At 36.7% G+C, this 20,913-nt stretch overlaps 1 protein-coding gene across 1 annotated transcript in view; it reads left to right on the forward strand.

Annotated features, from left to right (window-relative positions):
- The window catches only part of SPON1 (spondin 1), a 207,632-nt gene that overhangs the window by 182,309 nt on the left and 4,410 nt on the right, over window positions 1-20,913 (forward strand). The window contains exons 8-11 of the mRNA XM_068399588.1: window positions 18,170-18,371; window positions 19,444-19,584; window positions 19,964-20,039; window positions 20,469-20,651. Of these exons, the coding sequence (XP_068255689.1) occupies window positions 18,170-18,371; window positions 19,444-19,584; window positions 19,964-20,039; window positions 20,469-20,651 (602 nt within the window). The remainder of the gene's footprint in view (window positions 1-18,169; window positions 18,372-19,443; window positions 19,585-19,963; window positions 20,040-20,468; window positions 20,652-20,913) is intronic.

Here is a 20,913-nt window from a genome sequence, read left to right on the forward strand (position 1 = left end):
ACGTCCGCCCTGCCGTATGTTTTGATCCTCCAGTGAATTTGCTATGCTCAATGAGTCTTCATTACAGCATTTGAAATCGAAAGCCAAGCCACAGATGAGTAGGGAATTTCATCTGTTTGGGGTTTCAGCATTTGTTTGTTTCTTGTTTTACTTCCTTTTTACTTTTTGCTTTTTTTACTTTACTGTAAACTTCTGCTATTCTTGTGCCCACAAGACTTCTCTTCCTTAAAGTAGCCTCCATATTTAGGTCATCATTACTTAGATATTGTTAGATGGAGAACCACTGAAGTCAGAAATGGAATTCTTTACTGTCTTCTGAAATGTAATGAAAGATCTCCCTCTCCTCATCTTATGCTTCATTGTTAAAGATCTCAATTTATTGAGGCTAATATTCTACTCTTTACAACTCACACAGCCTTAATCTGGTTTTATCTCACTGATAAATACCTTTGTGTAAAACTACCCAAGGTTATGTACACAGTTGCATATTTGAAGGAAGTCTTCAGCAGTGAAAACAGCTTTAATAATAGTTTGTCATGACATTAATGTTACCAATATTATCTAATCAGTTCCATCGGATAGCAGAGAGCTGAAATGTAAATATTATCCATGTAAACATGATGTGTTGCTGAACCTCTCTGTTGACCTTCTCACATGTTCCAAGTTTTATGAGACTAATTTACAACAGAACACTGGAAGGCATTTGGGCAACCATTTGCTGTAAACACCTAATTCTAAAACTTTCAGTGCCTGAAGTGTTTACATACCTAAATAGCTATTAGTAACATTACTAAACACATAAAAATGCAACCAACTTTCAGTGTTCCCAAAGCTAACTACATTTTCACAAGGGTGAGGGGACCTCTGTTAGGCAATAGATCGCAACTAAATCATACTAACTTCCATTATTTAGTTGTTGCCCTGCCCTGCCTATCAGTGACGCCTGATCTGACAGAGATCTTCAAGTATACCTTCTAAGCCACACGCCCCTATGGTCAGCGAAATAAAGGGTATCCTCCAATATGGAGAAGACTCTCCTGGTACGTGGAAGGTCTAGGTTTAATTCTCCTTTCCTCCTGATGAGATTTGAATGGTAACACTTATCTCTGAATGTAAAATTCAAAACAGCAACCTACACAGAGAGAGCCCTTTACTATCACATATCATGTTCTTCTAGCTCAAGCCTTGCTATTTTGCATGGAATAATTAAGTATTTATTAGTGAGAGAAAGAAAGCAATCACTAGGATCTTCCCCTCAAGAAAAGGGAGGAGAGACAGAAGAGTTCTCTGAAGGAGATTAATCTCTAAACTATTTGATAAACAATGAGTAAACCAGATTTGTAAGATGGGGAAGGGGCATGTGTGGAATAAGTACAGATCATTAATTAGAAATCACTCTGTCTTTATTTTGTGGCACTTAGGCAATGACGATAGCTTTTTCAGTTCCCTGGCTGCCTTGGAAGAGAGACTGCTCCTGGCCAACAAAAATATTTTGTTCTATTTCCAGGATTTTAGCCGCTTTTTTTTTTAACCCCTTCACATTACTTAAAATTGAATGCAGGAATTAGGTAATTTTTGACTGATATTTACGGAACTCAACTTAAGAAACAATGTTTCTGTTCACCCAAAAATGCACTTTTAAAGTAAATGATAATTTGCTTAGATCTCGTTGAAATTTATTTTCCTTACTTGCTTTATTACTCTGTGCTGGAAATAGGAAAAAATCACATCCATTTGCATTACATTCATAATAAATTGAGTAGTTTTTTAGAATGAAGATTTCAAGTAGACATTTCCTTTTGTGTTGTCCTATAAAACAAATGTTATCTGAGGAATCTTTTTAAGATTTTCTGAAAATCTTTCAGACGTAATCTTTTTTAGGATTTATGTAATTGATATTTATACTTACCTATCTGGAGAATTTGAGAAATTAATTTACCTAGTCATCTATATGAATTATCTATTTCTTTGTAAACTGCATACATGGATAACATGTACATGCACATGTGCCACAACTAACGATGTCATTTTTCCTTTAATAAGACCTTTATTAAAAAATATTTATAGGCTATATTCAAAATCAGTACCTTGTGCTACCTACATTTGGAGTAATTTGTTTTGGAGAGCTTAATGTGGAGACTGTTGGAGGAAAAAGAAACAGATGTACAGAGTAGTTTCATGGCCTCAATCAGTGACCTTATGGGAGAAAAAAAAAAAGATTTCTGTTTCTCCCTGTTTAACTTGTTGCCTCTGATTTTGGTAAAACGAAGTTAGTGTCAGCAACTTTCTTACACCCTTGTATCATGTTTTAATTTTTACATGGTTCACTGCACTTAATTATTATAAATATTAAGGTTAAAATAATTAAGTGGTTTATGCCAGCTACAATTTTTAAGGCATTTCAGACAGGGTCAGTATGTGCTGGAATCATGTGTGACAGCAGCACAGGTCTGAACAAAAAGAGCAGAGAAGGTGCAGTTGTGCAGCCTTCAGACCAGGTTAGCCCCCAACATGTGTTCAGAGTCACTAGCACAAACCCACACCGACACCTGTGCTGTCAAGTCTTGCATCAGATGCCACTTGAACACACCAAAATAAAACCACCTTGTATACGCCTATATGCTACAAACACGCCTTAAGTGACCTTTCTAGAAATGCTTTCACTTTCTGTAGGGAATGCTACACTTTCTGTAGGGACAGAAGGTACATGACTTGTTCAGAGCTGATAGGGTTTGTTTAACTGTTCAGGAAATCCACATAACCAAAATATGGTCCATTTAGTCGTGTCATTATAAAATTAGCCCACCTGTTTGCACAGCCATTACCCCGGGGATGCTCTGTGCCAGCAGGAGGATGTGCTGCAGGTCTCATTAACTTGCTGCCACCGCCTCGTTCAGTGTGGACGCACCTATGCACCAAACCTTCACAGAAATCCTCTCTCACTGTTTTCCTCTGGAGCCAGACATTTTGCTGTGTCTAACTCAGAATCCCAATAGCAGTGCCAAATGCTGTCCTCTACTAAATCTATATTAATCAGCATTGAGAGGGGAAGATTCAAATCAATGCACCTTTCTGCTTTGACAACAGAGAGGCTTTAGATAAAAAATAATGAAATGCCCAGAGCCCTAGAGACCTGACAATATCGGTAAATTAATTCTGTGAATTAGTCTTCCTGGAGCATCTTATTAAGGGCTGATAGAATTATTCACAAGTACCACACTAAACGCCTCATAGCATGCAAACTAAAGTTCATCGAAAACTACCTACTAATTTTCTTTAATCAACTTCAATAGAGAAGATGGGGTTTTGAATTTTGGAGTCATTCCAGTTCCTATCCATCCACCTAAAATATTTCATATGAAATGAAATTGTACGTTCAGTTCTTTTAAAATACTATGTAGTGACAAAAGTTTTGTTTTGTGTGGTGTCTGGGTGAACAAATTCTGAGATCTGTTGCTCACTTTCAGTTATGTGACTCTTTTCCTATGCCATTAAGAATGCTGAAATGATTTCCTGTTCTGTCATACAATGCACTGTCCATAAATAGCTGATAATTGGTATCAGAATGTAATTTGTAAAAATATACATCAGAAATAAGTAAATTATTCAGTTGCTTAATTAAGCAAGTCCTCAGACTACCCATCTGAGAATTAAAAAAAAAGACGTTTGACCATGCATACTTGTATTTGGATTTAACTGGCATTCCTAATGGCAAAATACAGCCTGAACTGCAACTAACCAGCTGTAAGGGGCATAGTTTAAATTTTATTTGTTGTTTTCTCCAAAGTGATAAGAAAAGCTCATATCATAGTCCTTTAATCATCTATCCACTGTATATCATTAACATTTGATTATACAAATTGCTTATAAACACTTCCACCTAACGATTTGAAAAATAAATCATGCGTGTATAATTTCACCTGGCATGACTCAGATTCAGCAGAGGGTTATACAGAAATAAGGAAGCTTATTATTTATTACTACTTCTTCTATTCCTTATAATGCTCATTTTTCTTGCATACTTGTTAGACATTCTCTCCTAATTGGTTGAATGTTGCATTTATCTCCCACTTCCTCTGTACTTTTAAGAAAGTAAGGTTCAGATATTTTCTTGCTTTACAAGTTTATATATCCTCCCATAGCTGCATTTAACCCATTGAACACCTTATGACATGCATGTGGTTGCATTACCTTTTAAGTTTCTTTTAATAGAGAAAAGTGAGCGTAGTTAACTCTCGTTATAAGAGAAAAGTGCACTATCAAGCCAAGCTGCTGTTAAATCTTTTGGTGAGGAAAGGGTGAAGATATAGGAAGAGCTCGGACATTATTTTAATTAAAAGAAAATAATGTAGGTCACATGGGCAACTATTTGTTATACTGTGGGTGTAACCTGGTGACTCCAGAGCGTTTGTGATACAGTGGAACTTCAGCAGCTCTGCGTTTAGGGAGCTGGGCTGTGAAAGACACACAGAGGAGCTCACAGTCCTGTTCTAAAAAAACATGCTATTTTGGACACCGATAATGTCTTGATGTTACAATAGATTTTTGAAAGACATTTTCTTTCCTTTAATACAATAGCAGGAATGTGAATAGTATGGTCCTTGCAAAATACATTACATATAGGATCATTATATAGAATGCATTATGAAATTAATAGTGGTACTATTGCAGGCTTCACAGAGACACAATCTTTACTCAAAAGTTCAGTATTCCTTCAATGTTAGATTGTTTTCTTAAAAAAAAATCAATTCATATCTACACCACAGATAAATTCTTCTGTCAGTGTGCACAGTAATGCCATTAATGTTAGTTGATTTACTCCAAAGCTAAGGTGCAAATAATTTCAGCAGCAGGTAACTAGTCAGCATATGGGACAAATTCATACATTTGACTTCCCTCGTGTGAGTAGTTATGTAAATATGATTTGCGAGAGTACAGTATTTCTTCATACAGTAAAGTGGATAGCACAAACTGTTCAAAAAGAATAACTGATTAAAGATGAAACTTAAATAACTGTCATGCTAAGACAGTGTCAAATTGTTGCCTGAAGTAAACCTTAATGACTATTTTAGGGATTCTTCGGAGGAAAAATATCTTATGGTGTTAACTGCAGCTAATAGCTTACAATATCAACAGATCTTTGACCATAGTAGCGTGAACATTACTTGGCTAACACATCATAGGGAAGTCGGCCATAAAAACCAAACCAGTCGTTGCCATTATAACAGCAATGTTACTGTTCCCGTAGTGCACTGAATTCACATCAACATGATTTTCCATCAGTAACAGCTGCATCCAGGAAAATAAAACTTCCAGTAAAGAAATAATTAAAGTTGTACAAGCCTGTCTCATTGATAACAAGTCATCGTGAACAACTGAAAATAAAAGGATATAAAATTGCTAGTAGCTAAAGCATGAAGAATTGAAACAAGGAATAGGCTGATAAACTAAGTTACAAATTTGTTCTCAGTGACTTGCCATTGTAATGAAGTGGGATGAGTGAAATGTGGTTATATTTGACATCCCACTGGATCTCTGTTATCCTAAAAGAAAATATGTGAGTTTTTTTACTGAAGAATTATTACGTGCTTTTCTCTTGACAGATAAGTTGATTTAAATTTTGAGATGCCTGAAAGTATTTTTTTAAATCCCTAAGTGGCTCTCTCCAAGTACAGATATGCTTTTATAAGAATAAAAATTGCAATATTGTATTGTATGGCCCATATTTCACCTTAAATAGGTACTCTGGGAATATTTTTAAAAGATTTTGTGTGAGGTATGTCTTCTCTAAACTTAAAACCCTACTTTAATTTTATGGTGGAAGCATTACAATCTCTATAGTGTATGTACTTATAACCATGAACAGTCTTCATAATGAATAGCTACCTAAGCTGTCTACATCCATAAGAAATATATTGCAACAGGAGCAGCTCCGCAGAGTGAAACAGTGCTGAGGAAGTGACACATTTTGGAGATGGGAGATCGCTTTGGGTGGCCGCTGTGTTGGTTGCATGGAGCGTGGCTGTCTGCCGGCAGCGGGAGCACAGGGGAAAAGCTCCAGGCTACATTGATTGGAAAGAAATGAGGTCTGCACTCCGAGAGTGTGCCGGGCTACGAACCAAAGCACAACGGGAAATCCACCTCAGAAGTGCACCTCTGACCTCGCCTAAAACACCCGTGTACTTGTCCGTCTGTGCATTTGACAAATGGATTTGTTTTTTTAACAAGTGCAAGATGTGGGAAACTATGTATCAATTATAGTTGACCTTGTAGGATACTGATTACAATACCTTGTTTTCCATTGGTTTAATCTTACTGCATGTTAATTATTCAGATTAAAATTTTCATGCCAAGTTAGAGGAAAATACAATGTTTTACTTATGTTTAAAATGTTATAATAGCTGTTTAACTATGAAGGCCTTGTTTGTATTGCCATCTTTTGGAAAAAGGACTTGATAATCAATGAGTTGAACAACTCATCCACATCTGACCAAGTTTAATGAATGTACAGAGATCTCAGTATTCCTATGATCACTTGTTAACATCTGGTAGCTCATTATTTTTTCAGAAACTGACCCTATTTGAGATGCCATGTAAAGCACAAACAGATGAACAAAAACTCTGCAACAGCCACAGTGGAAGCCAGTGAAAGGCAGTGAGAACAAAATCAGAATGCAGAGCTCAGACTAACGGGGGAAACATTTTCAGATTGAAGCCTTTTGGAATGCAAAACGATTTGTAATAGTTAAAAGTGAGATATTTTGGTGAAACTGCAGGAAGAAGTAGAGGAAAGCAGTACATTTGAATTGGCATTTGCACACTATATCACGGCCAACAGTATTATTCTCACAAGAAGTAATCAGGACCTGAGTTTATGTAACACATGGACAGATGTAGATGTGAAACACTCATTCTTTAGTGATTCCACAATAAGTGATATTTTCCTTACATTAATTAAAAGTAGAAAAATTATCTTGAAGTCTTAAAACTAAGAAATGGTCAAATTCCAACCTATTTTCTTAGAAACTAACTTTTTCAAAGTAAAAGCTTTCATAGTAAATATAACAAAGGCAAAAAGAAGCCAGTTCTCAGAGGAGAAATACACTATCTGTAGAAGAAATGCAAGCACGTCAATTAGAGTAAATATCTTGTTCAGATTTATGTACTCAGTTTTTTGGATGAGATCCCTTGTCTTAGTCCTATATGGAAAAAAATGCTTTCTCACAGAGTATTTGTTATGCGGTGATGATGAAAATACTTTGTCTTTAAAAAACTCATGTTTCATGGTCAACTGCTCACAAAGGAACAGGAATGTAATTTTAATAATTAATATTTCTGGGTTTAGCCTTTTAAAAATTCCAGTTAGTTATAAGCTGCGGTAGTAACAAGAAGTTCTCGCAGAACTTTCTAGGCATTCTATGGTGCATTCTACTGCAAAGAGAGCCATAAAAAAAAATCCCCCAAAATACCATGTTCTGGTAGCTCTGTGCTTTTTAAGTGTAATCTTTACTAGCATGAATATACTATTTGAGCCTTATAGTTAAAAGTCATGGCAACATTTTATTTTGATAGTGGCACTACAGCATGTGTGTCTTCACTTTATTTCTGAAAAATCTCTGAAGATATTTTTTTCCCCACAAATCCTTATCTCGCTTGTTATCTCCCACTGTCACATTGTGCTGTCTACCCTAAAGTGGGGTAAAAGCCAATATCTGTCAATCCAGATATAAATGAAGTTTTCTTCCACAAAATGACAGTATAGTACTAGGAAACATTTCCAAAGTTTGGAGATTTTGTGTACAAAATGAGAGGAATGAGAAGGCCAGACAGAGTCGCTTGTTTCTATGGCAACACAGTGGTGTGTCTAGCTCAGCTATTTTTTCCTTTTATGATTTTATAGATCCAATGAAGTTTAATATTATCAAAACCAGAAGAATTCTAACCCCCAGTCTAATCAGAAATAGTAATGTATAAAGGACAATCTGGTATATAAAAAGAAAATAGGGAAAAAGTCAGGTGTGACTTTTGATAACATCAAGGCAAATACATAAATCTCTCTGGAGCTGAGAAAAAAATCTGAGTACTCCAGCTTTGCATTTGACTAATGGTTAAACTGTATTTTAAGTTGGAAAACTTCCTGTGGTATAGCCGCCTTTCCTGCGGTATATCATTCCTCCACACTGTTCATGTGCTGTCTTAGGGACGATCATTTTCCCTAAACCATGAGGTGATCCCCGCGTGTATGACTTGAAGTACTTTGGAAGTTTCATAGAAGTGTCAGTAAACTCCTGACAGCTGTGTGCACGAGAAATTTATGTTGAATTGAGTAGTTTATGCATCAGCAGAGATAATCAAAACATTTTTGTTAAAAGGCTTTGACTTCAAAATGAATGCTTTCACATAAGAATCAGATCTAAATGGTAAATTCAAGGTTACAAATTGAAAACAGAAAATCTTCCTAGTGTTTTTAGATTTTTTTAAAATATAAGTTCTAATTTTATCCAAAAAGCAGAAATATTTGTTTCACCAAAACCAAAAGAACTGCTTGAAGTAGACAAAGCACGTTTTAAAAATCCGTATAAAATAATTGGCATTTTAACCAGTTTTGATAATTCATCTAAATTTGAGATTGGGTGTGATTGAGCTCAAAATGCATGTATATATTTCAATAATTAATATAAGATAAAAGCTTTAATCATACAAATTTCTATTGTATTAATAGTTTAGAAACTTAACAAGAATCAGTAAACCCAACACCATATGCTGCCCTCGCAACTTGGTTACTCTATTTTAATGGCTCTACAGAGCTCCATTTATATGAGAAAGGAACAAAGTCTCTTATTTTTCACAGAAACAGGACTAAATAATGCTGGGTTGTATACTAGCACCAGAAGGCTGCAAATTTCTACCTCTCCTAGAATGAAGTCACATGCTATAGTAAAGTACTAGGTTTACCTGAGTCTCTCCATTTATAGTTATATACATTTTTTTAAGTGCTCATTAAAAAAAAAACTAATCACAAAACTACATCATGCTTATAAAAAGAATTAATGTCTTAAGTGTTATGTGTATTATTGAGACTTAGGGAAACTTCATTGTTTGACAGATGGTCTGACACCCACATTAAGAAATCCATAATTCAATCTCAAAAAAAATAAGGAAGAACATATGTGTTTGTTGGAAAAGAAAAAAAAAATTGTATCGATCATTTTTTTTTGTCAGAGCAAGCACATATGGCAGTTCTCTCTTCTATCACTTATCATTTACTTTCTAGCTAAAATTCAAATGTCACTAGGCAAGGAAAAAAGTTGGGTATTAAAACATAGAAAAGATTTAACTAAGAACAATCACTACAAGAACTTTACACTAATTGTTCATGGAAATTAATGACCATCCAATCAAACTTACTCATCCCATTCTATCCTTGCTTTTGTTTTCTTTACATGTTCCTCCCATTGGTGGTTACTGTTTTATGATTATTTCCCAACCATCTGTTGTCTTTCCTTGAGCCAAAATAATTTCCCTTTATAATTTCATGAGTAATCGTGTATGCATTATTTTCACACAATTATATGTCTACTTACTAATCCTAGCTCCTCATTTTTGTGTAAATACTCACTGAATAACTGGAATGATTTGCCATTTAAATTTCCAGAGACCAGAAATCTATATGCAAAATTTCAAACTCCCAATTGTTATCTCTGCATTGTTATGAATGTAATGATAATTAAACATTTACACTAATTCACATCTCCAGCCACCAAAGGGCATATGTAGGTTAGATGGATATAGATGCTGAATGAAATGGAATGTGTATCATATTAATAAAGGTGGTGAGATGTTGGACACCTTCAGAGATCACACTGAGACTGGGGAAATGTAAAATGCAATTCCAAGCTTTTTACACTTGCAAAATAAAATGGTTATGAAATGCATGACAATACTATTTTAAAATCTTTGAAAGGAATTTGAAGGAGTATCTACATTTTGTAGATATTCCAATAAATAGCCTCATAGTAATTTTTGTTAAACAAAGATATTTGCTGTAATTAAATATTCAGAATAAATTAAATTGATAGCAAACCAGAATTCATTGCTAGAATAGTCTCATAAATAAGTCTATGCTGTTTATCTGATATTGTTAATGGGAGAAGAAAGGATCAGAAATCTGGCTGTGATGGTTCTTATGCTGGGTTGAGGAACTGATCCCTCATCACTGTTTCTCAGGACAAACAGGACGCAGTCAGGGTTTTGTAGATTAGCCAGGTGAAAAGGAGATACAAAGCAACAGTGCTCTTGCAACATCCCCTAGGATTTCCTTTGTAAATATAGCTGTAATTAGTCTGGGCAGACAATTTGTAGCCCCAAAGCTCCTAGGAAGTGAAGAAGAGGGAAGTTTCCTGAATTTATACAGTTAAGAGTCTTTTGGCTTTGTAGTCAGCCTGGCCTGGATAAAGCACAGTAATGCCATATATTGCAAAAGGATTCCTGAACTGTGGTTTGATTGTAAATGCACGGTAAGTGATCTAAGACATGACATTAAGTTATTCTAAACAGAAGCAAATGTTGCCAGCACCATGTGGGATAACCACACCTAACTGGTTTGTGACACCCTGCAAAGAACACACACAAAAAAATCAGCAGTCTTCAGAAATTGCAATCCTAACTTGAGATATCTGAGAATTTTTTTCCAACAAGGAAAGCCTGTTCATTTGTTAATTATATCATTAAGGTATAGACATCCTGAAGGTATTAAATCAAATGGCGGGTATATTAATGACTAATAAGTCGTTATTATTTAAAGTAGCATTCCAGGTATGTTTAGATGACAATATGGAAATGTCCGAAAGCTGTGCTGCACAAAAACCCTTCCTTTTGTAATGCTTTTTAAAAATACTCAGATTAATGATATTTCAGAACAGCATTTGTTCTGATGAGTGGTCATAATGTCAGTGGTAATCAATCACAGAATCACAGAATCACAGAATGTTAGGGATTGGAAGGGACCTCGAAAGATCATCTAGTCCAATCCCCCTGCCGAAGCAGGATTACCTAGACCATATCACACAGGAATGCGTCCAGGTGGGTTTTGAATGTCTCCAGAGAAGGAGACTCCACAACCTCTCTGGGCAGCCTGTTCCAGTGTTCGGTCACCCTCACTGTAAAGACGTTTTTTCCTCATATTTATGCGGAACCTCCTGTGTTCCAGCTTGCACCCATTGCCCCTTGTCCTGACAAGGGATGTCACTGAGAAGAGCCTGGCTCCATCCTCATGACACTTTCCCTTTACATATTTATAAATATTAATGAGGTCACCCCTCAGTCTCCTCTTCTCTAAGCTAAAGAGACCCAGCTCCCTCAGCCTCTCCTCGTAAGGGAGATGTTCCACCCCCTTCATCATCTTCGTGGCTCTGCGCTGGACTCTCTCTAGCAGTTCCCTGTCCTTCTTGAACTGACGGGCCCAGAACTGGACACAATATTCCAGATGCGGCCTCACCAAGGCAGAGTAGAGGGGGAGGAGAACCTCTCTTGACCTGCTAACCACACCCCTTCTAATACACCCCAGGATGCCATTGGCCTTCTTGGCCACAAGGGCACACTGCTGGCTCATGGTCATCCTGCTGTCCACTAGGACCCCCAGGTTCCTTTCCCCTATGCTGCTCTCCAACAGGTCTGTCCCCAACTTGTACTGGTACATGGGGTTGTTCTTGCCCAGATGCAGGACTCTACATTTGCCCTTGTTATATTTCATTAAGTTTCTCCCCGCCCAACTCTCCAGCCTGTCCAGGTCCCGCTGAATGGCTGCGCAGCCTTCTGGTGTGTCAGCCACTCCTCCCAGTTTTGTGTCATCAGCGAACTTGCTGACGGTGCACTCTATTCCCTCATCCAAGTCATTAATGAATATATTGAATAGAACTGGTCCCAGTACCGACCCTTGAGGGACTCCGCTAGACACAGGCCTCCAACTGGACTCTGTCCCATTGACCACCACTCTCTGGCTTCTTTCCTTCAGCCAGTTCACAATCCACCTCACTACCCGATCATCCAGACCACACTTCCACAGTTTAGCTGCGAGGATGCTGTGGGAGACAATGTCAAACGCTTTTAATGACGTAATCCCTTAGTTGTGTATGCAATTACATATCCATCTCTTTTAGCTGGTTATAGGCAACATTCTCATTTTAAGAGCTTACATACAGCAAAGTAAGAGGTTGTCATATAGGTTTTGGGTTGGTTTTTTTTTTTTGTTTTTTGTAGTCGAAACGGTAAATGTATAAGAACTTGTTGTGGCTTGCTTTATTCTTTCATTATGAAATAAAATAGCCAAACTCTTACTGCCACCTCCTCTGATTCAGTGCTCAGAGACAATAACAGCTTGGCATTAAAAGTGCTTTTCAATTTTTTTTATACGGGTGTCAGTCAAATTTCATTGATGCAGTGTTCATTTTATTGTGGTTTTCTTTTCCCTGGCTCTTTTGGGACATGCACATGTTTAAATTATTCATTAGGTTAAATGCGTACCTGCCCTGCAGTTAAGCAGAACTTGAGAAGGGTTCTCCTTCACCTTCTGTGCAACTCTGAAATTCTATTTTTATGTTCAGGTGTTGATACCTGCGCACAAACATGTAACGGTCCTAATTCTTTTGCATCACTTCATAAGTCGTTTTCTTAATACTACATCATCTAAATATGCCATCTAGTTTGTTCTGTTAGTTGCAGGCTTCTAGGAGAGTAGTATTTTCCATTTAATTTTAGATCTTCATTTAGATCTTCATTTTCTTCATTTCTTTTCTCTGAAGCTAGTGTACTTTTCAGGATGTTATGATTTAAAGTTTATTCAATAAAACAGATGTTGTGTAGGTGCTGCTGGTAGGCAGGAGGTGCAGAGTTGGAAGTTCAAGGGTGTGAAATGTGTTTCCATGCTCATAATGTTATTTGTATCAATAGCAAAAAGTTCTAAAGATGAATAAGTAAGAGCGTTCATCATGGAAAGTATACACGTGATGTAGCGTAAGCCTCTAGAAAAGAGGGATGTCACTTTTGCTGACTAGAGGTATAATAGGCAATTCATTTACTATTTCCCTAAAATATGCAGTTTTCATGGTCTATGAATCAGCTAAACTCTCAGCTTAAAAAAACAAACCCCAGTGTTTTCACATCATCAGCACCACCTAGAACTGATACTAAACCAGTGGCAATGTGGTTCTCAGTGCTCTCAACTATCTACCACTTCTGATGGTCATCAGACTTGGACTTGCTACTCCTGTGTTTACACTTTTTTTCTTCCTATCTGAAAAGGCTACTACTTTATCCTTAGCACAAGGGAGATCAGATCTGGTACACTCAAATGAATCTAATATCCAGACTCTAATAATAGGCTTAGGATGATTATACCTTAATACAGCTCTGTGAAGAAACCTGGACAGGTATAAGCTATTTCAAACTACCATACACTCCACATCATTATTAAATCCATGGAATCAATCAGATATTTTTTTTTTTCAAGCATAAAATACATAAGACTACCTGAATTAAAGTTTTATTTCAAACAGCTACCATAACAACTAGCATTTTATGCTGTCCTGTTCTCTCTAATATGCCCACTTAATCACATTACTTTTTTACCCACAACTGAAGTCAGAACTTGGATAACTGTGAAGCACTGCACAAACTCAATATTTCTGAAGATGTTCAGGCTGTTGGCTTTTCCTCCACTGCTGCATAACAAGTATCTAATACATTGTTTTAATTTATTTGAAAAATTTATTTGTGTTTGTGCTGCCACAGCTGGAGTCACTTCTACTGGCCAGCCTGGTGAGGTTAACAACTAGCAAGAGATTCTCTGGCTTTGCAGTGGAAATATAGATGCTCTTCATGTGCAAATCTGTCCGTATATAATAAGTTTTTGTGTTGCTGGAAAATTCTTTATGCATGGGTGAGGCAAATGGCTTTCTTTTATACATATATATATATGTGTGTGTATATATATATATATATATAGTACACATAGCATCCAGTAGTAAAATTCACATTGATTCCAATGGTACAAACTCAGCCCTATCAATGGTCTTGTATCACAGAGACAAAGAGTACATGCTCAGGCTGCTTTTTTCTACTTCTTTTACTTGTACACTAATTGAATATGAAGCCAAAAGTAACCTCAAAGTTTTATTCTGAAAAAAATACTATAGTCACTATTTCTGTCCAGTAACTCACCACAACCACCTTCCTTATGTGTACTCTATTACCTTTTACTGGGATATCATCAGCAGAACACAACAGTATTGATTCACCACTCAAAAATATGTCTTGCAGCAAGTTAAGTTTTCTGTTGGCTTGTTAAAGGCTTTCTTAACCTCCCCATGGCCCCCACCCCCCGCAGGGAAAACAAATAGATTGTCACTTAGGGGAAAAAAAAAAACAAACAAACAAAAAACTTGTAAAGTGAAATCATGTTTGCTCTATTTTAACCTTTGGAGAAAAAAAACCCCACACCCCAACCAAACCCCCCGCCCCGCGCCAAAAAAAAAAGGAAAAAAAAGAGCATTTTCATATGCTGCTCAGTATATGCATGTCTATAGCTGGAGATCCAAATCATGCTAACTAAAAGAAACAGAATTAAAATGAAGAAAATGGAAAACATTAGGATGCAGGACACTATCTAGTACTTTGCTTCACTCTGTACTGTGTGACAGGAATTGTCAACAGGCTGATCAGGATCACAGTGGAAAAGTACTGGCTGCTTCAGCCAACAAAAGCAGGATTCCCACGCCCTTTCAGCCTCTCGAGGTTGTCACCTAGAACTTACCTGATGTTTAGGATTTGCTTTGCAACTCGTATTTGCCACTCTGTTTTTATGTATGTACATGTGTAGGGGAAGGAAAAGGGACATATTTGTCTCTTACAGCAAATTCACATCAGTTACAAACTTTAGGCTTTTCCTGTGAGCATTACTAAACACACTCAACCTGTTGCAGAAGCACACTTTCTAAAATTTAAAAGCATTAAAATGGCAATATGTACTTGTATTGAAAGCAGGGATAAGATGATGGTCAACATTCTTATTTTAACAGGTATGTTGACAATACAGAAATGAAAGAGGTCAGTTTTAGGGTGCACTTGAGTACATTTTTACATGAGTTTTCTTCAGGGAGATCCACAGGCCAATATTATGACACTTGAGCCAGATGTGGTGTTGAGGTATGCATGGAAGGATTTAGGATCCTGACAGCTTCATAAATTCACCATTCATGTGGATACTGGAAACATTTGAAATTTGTCATTTTATAAAAAAAAACCACAAAAACACCAAAAAAAAACCCAAACAAACAAACAAAACAAAACAGCAAAGGTCTCTCTTGTATGAGCCCAATCAGTGCCTATTCCTATGCCTAGGTAGTAGCTATTGACTGTGCTTTATATCAGCCCATTTTTCTTCCTTAATTACAGCAACCCAAGAAGGACTGTGAATGTTGAATGTTGGGCAACATTATACAATTGTGGTTCAAATTTGTATGCATACCGCTTACGAGTATCTACACAGAAATTAGTTAATAAAATAAAGTAGCAAGTACACCAAATATATCTTATAATAAGATATATTTTAAATACTTCATTCTTAAACCTGCATATAAAGGATTTTAAAATGTCCAGCCTAGCACATTGTGCTGCAGTGCAGACAATGTGTACGTGTCTGCACAAGGGTGGAGGAAGGAAGGGGAGAAAACTTGCCTCCATGCATCCTCTATTAATCTTTACATTTCAATGTTAAACAGTTATGGGATAAAATACAGTAAAATGGCCATAAAACTAGCTATCTGTCTTAAAGAAGGAGCAGAAGATAGATAGGTAATTGTTGTGAAGTGCTCTGAAATTGGAAAATTATGGGAGGCTTAGGTTTACTGATATAATTTAACACATGCAAAGGCTTGTATGCAAAGAGTAGCTCCTACTGAAGTGTTTCTTTACACAGTTTCAATATTAATATAGTTATAATTTAAATACACAGTTAACTGATATTTATATTAATAAAATGATTAATATTTACTTTCCTAGTAAAGCATTCAGAGCCTCCGTCGTACGCGCCTATCACAAGAATACTGGGTGACAAAAGATTTCCATTACTATGTGTCTAAAGTAGTCAAGTGCTTTCCAGCCCTCTGCCGTTAAATGGTAGGAGTGTGTCTGCCTCTCCTTGTCTACCCTGAGAGCATGTGTGCACAGAGCATTGAAATGTAACGTCACGCAATACATACATACCAACTAACTTAGTACCAGCTCAGGTGCCAGACGCAGTAGTGAGTGGCTCCACCCTGCCCTTGCTTTTCCCCTGAATGAGCTGACCTGCATCTTTATTCTGCAATGTCCACATTAGACATATTCTTAATCTAAAGTTCAGGCATACAAACACGTCTTTTTTTTATTTTTACTGTGTACTGTTTAGACTTCTGCTGCGTACTGTTTTAAATATAAAATGCCTATAGGGAATTCTTAGAAACCCTTATAATGCAGTAAATTCTTTAGTTATTTGAAGTCAGTTAGCAGGCTTTTTAAGACTAATCATTGCTATGTAGTTGACAAATATATCAGGATACTGCGTTCACAGAGCAAAGTTGATACCGTCATTCATTATTTTATTGCTTTACGTTAGACAAATTGTCCATTGAAATCAGAGTTCTAGCTGTCATGAAAAAAAATTATTTGCTTCTCTTTCTGAGAAAGGCAGGATTAATGTCATCAAACACTGAGAAACTCCTCCATTCAGAGTCTTTAATTCAATGTAAGATAATTTACTCAGTAAGAAACAACTTCTAAAGACTCTGGAACAGAAGTGACCAGAACATTTTACCTGTTAGAAAATACCTACTTCTGCAACTTGCCTCTTGAAGGAGAAGTACATACACTAACTTAGACATCTTACATTTGAAACTGTGTGAGAACTACTCAAAATCATTGGTTTTTGGTCTGTTCTGAAACAGAACATTAGAAAAAACTTCTAATGTTCTGAGAATGCTACGAGCCAGAAAAAATACACAAATTAAATGCCACATTTTCAAAGGGATGCAAGCATTTATAGGAAGAATAAACTCCTTATGACTAGAGAAGAACAGTATATATGTGCATTACATATATATACACACACAGCTGTCTTACTTAAAAAGGGAAGATGAATAACACTGTAAAAAAAAAACAACCCTGACATTAAAAATAAACATGGTCTTTAGATGCTCATAAAGCAGTGTGTTTTAGCATAAAACTGAAAAAAACCTCCAACTTGACTCTGTATTGAGCCAAGTCCTGTAACTGAAAAAAAACTTGTGTTGACCTCAGATCAGTATTTGGTAGAGCAGAATTGTCAAAATAATATTTTAAATAATTGCATTTGTTGCTGCTCATGAGAAAGACACCATGAAGAGGTCCAGCTTTTCATCTGTGAACAGAAACCTCCAGTTCAGTCCTGATTTGGGTTTTTGTTTGCATAGGAGTGTGATAGTTGCTCGTCAGCACCGCAGAGCAACTGCATGATTCAGCACTATTTCTTCCTAAGGGAACGGCTGACAAAGGCTGGATGAATAGAGGCGTTTTCACATACACTGGCAGAAACCTACAAAAGTCTTGGCTGAACTCTCTAGGGCTGGCAATGGCCATTAATCTCTCACTTACATGAGCACTAAAACTCTACTAATGAGTGCTTTTTTTTCACACACACAGAGTAGCATTTCCAAGCACTTTTGGCATTGGAATTTGCATTATCTTTTTTGGGGGGGGGTCAAAAGTATCCCAGCAGTCGAAATCTCAGAGTATTTCCCTACTATTTTACTTCAACTTTTTTTATGTGTTGTGACAGGTTTTATTATTATTATTATTATTATTATATGACTAAGATATAAGCATGGTACTGCAGCTCTTTATTGCTACATCTCTCTCACCCATTAAACTGTAAAACTCCTTGAATGCTGTCAAAGCAGTCTCTCAGATGGTATGTGGAGACTGAAACTAGAGAGTGCTGAGGAGGAGTCCTCGCCCTGTCCTGCTTCTCCATCTCTACATACCAGACACAGTGTTGTGCCAGTGTTCAGTATTTCCCAGTTCGAAGCACCAGTTTCATTGCCCTCTAACAGCAAACTTGAATTCAGTTGTTAATAGTTTTCCTATGGCCAATTTGCAGGAGAGCTGCTCCCTCTGCTGAGTTTTCTGTCGATCGTCACCGGCACCTGATGTCCTTCCTCACCATGCTTGGCCCCAGCCCGGACTGGAATGTGGGTCTGTCTGCTGAAGACCTCTGTACCAAGGACTGCGGCTGGGTTCAGAAAGTCGTTCAGGATTTAATACCCTGGGATGCTGGCACAGACAGTGGCATTACCTATGAGGTATGGAGACTGTTTAGAGTATATTTAAAACATAAAAGTTTACCTTAAAGCAGTGAAGAATGAAAGCTATTGGATCCATGGTAACACCATATATGCCTTTATACTACTCTAGTAAAAATTTTGCTTATAATGAATTAAAAATCATTTAGACAGATGCTAGCTACAGTTACTGTTGGTCATTGTGTCTTAATTCCCTGAGCATTATTATTAATGGCATAATATTATATTCACCTGGGGTATTATTATATTCACCTATTGAATAAATGGAACTGTTTACTCAAAACTAAACATTAAGGTGTCCAAGCCCTTTGATACAAATCTGTGTGCCATCAGTAGCCACATCAACTGGAGTTTTCTACTGTTTCAACCCAATGCCAACTATTCTGCTTGGCACAGAAAACTTAACTATTCCTTACAACAGGGATTGAAACTCTGGACTTCTCATCACTACGAGACTCTAAAATCATCCATTTTCTCTATCTCCATCACTCTCTCAGTCTAGGAAGAGATTCACGTCATCCTCAGGTAAAGTCCTGGTTTTGACCGAATGAGTTACATTAAATTACTGAATTGGTTAGGTCTCTATAGGTGACAAGTGTACCTACACTATATATCTATACAGACTGTATAGACAGCTGAAGTTAGGCAAGATTAGTCACATCCTCAAATACCACACATATTCCACATATTCCATATACCACATATATTTTTCAGATGACAGAAGTTGGTTTTTTTTTTCATTCAGACCTTGAATTTCTCCAGTTACAATGCAGTTCTGGAGGCATATTGAATAATTTTGTATATTTATATTAATGTAGTTGTCTAACCACATAACAAGGCATACATCTTATTGTGAGCCCAGCTTCAGGGCTGAATTCTGAAGTGTTAGAGAAGTGCTTCCTGAGAAAAAAAAAACACCACCTTACCATTAAGTATGAATGTACTGAGTTCATCTTATATTGGAATTTCCCAATTTAGCATTTTGAAGAAGTTTTAATTTCTGCAGATGAATTATATTATTAATAAAATTTATTAGTTCCTTTTTTATCTTTTTTTTTCATTTTGATTGCAGTCTCCTAACAAACCTACAGTGCCTCAAGAGAAAATCAGACCACTTACAAGCTTAGATCATCCTCAAAGTCCATTTTATGATCCAGAAGGAGGATCTATCAAGATGGTAGCCAGAGTTGTCATAGAGAGAATTGCACGCAAGGTATAATACATATATATATATGTATATATATATATATATATATATATAAAATTCACAAGCAAGCAAAAAACCCCACTTCATAAACCAAAAAAACAATCCTTCCTTTCCCCTCTCCCCAAAATCTACGCTCTGTAACCTACCCACAACAAAGAAGTAGAACTGTTTCTTAAATTTAAAATTGTCTTAAGGTATTATTTCTCCTACTTTAGTAATTACTGCATCTGCTTAATTAGGGTTTTTTTTTTAATTATGCATAGGAATTAAAAGAGGAAAAAGTGTTGCAGATGCAATAGTGCCTCACAGTATACTGGTTTAGCCCCTCTCACTGCGTACGCTTATGAGTTTCCTATATCCAATCTCCACAATAATTTCTTTGCAGGGGGAGCAATGCAATATCGTACCTGATAACATAGATGACATTGTGGCAGATCTAGCACCAGAGGAAAAAGAAGAAGGTACTTTTTAAATTCGTTTGTGCTGTACTAATTTATATTTTGTTCCATTCTCCACTATCATTTCTAAAAACTGGCTTAGAAGCAAAAGTCCCACTCAGTCCCAAAAAGTGATTTAGGTTTTCATCTTTTCCGGTATCTACTATTAGCCTTCCCTTATACAGCAAAGAAATTGCATGTATACCTGGAAGATGACAATAACTAAAAGCAATAAAAGAGAGAAGACTTTTGGGGTTCAAATAAAAAATTTTTTTTTTTACATGAAAGTTGGCAGTTGGTGATTTTTTTTTCTTTTGGGCTAAAATGAAGAAGATAGAATACAGGAGGAAAGAATATATCCTATTAACATTCAAAGTAATCACCAGCCAAGTAAAGAAAAACAAATAGAAGACAATCTATTTTTAAAATTCACTGCCTTTTCTTACTTCTTAGATGATACCCCTGAGACCTGCATATATTCAAACTGGTCCCCATGGTCAGCCTGCAGCTCTTCCACCTGTGAAAAGGGCAAGAGGATGAGGCAGAGAATGCTTAAAGCTCAGCTGGACCTCAGTGTGCCCTGTCCTGATACCCAAGATTTTCAGCCATGCATGGGTCCAGGCTGCAGTGATGAAGGTAATGAAGAGGAAAGGGTGGCAGAGAAGAACACCTTGTAGGGTTTACTTTTCCTTTAAAGTTCCTAAAGCTGTTTGTTGCTGTATGACTTGGACTATGGCAAACAGAGGAATAATTGCTGAAGAATACAAATTGAAGCTGCCTCTGGTCAATTCTGCAGTTCATCTGAGTCCGTGCATGAAGTACGCAAAAATATAAAGGAAAGGAGTAACATAAGCAATGGAGAGGACAGAATGTGAGAGGCAGCATAAAAGCGATACTG

Source organism: Nyctibius grandis, chromosome 4, assembly GCF_013368605.1.
Source record: "Nyctibius grandis isolate bNycGra1 chromosome 4, bNycGra1.pri, whole genome shotgun sequence".
Taxonomy (NCBI): Eukaryota; Metazoa; Chordata; class Aves; order Nyctibiiformes; family Nyctibiidae; genus Nyctibius; species Nyctibius grandis.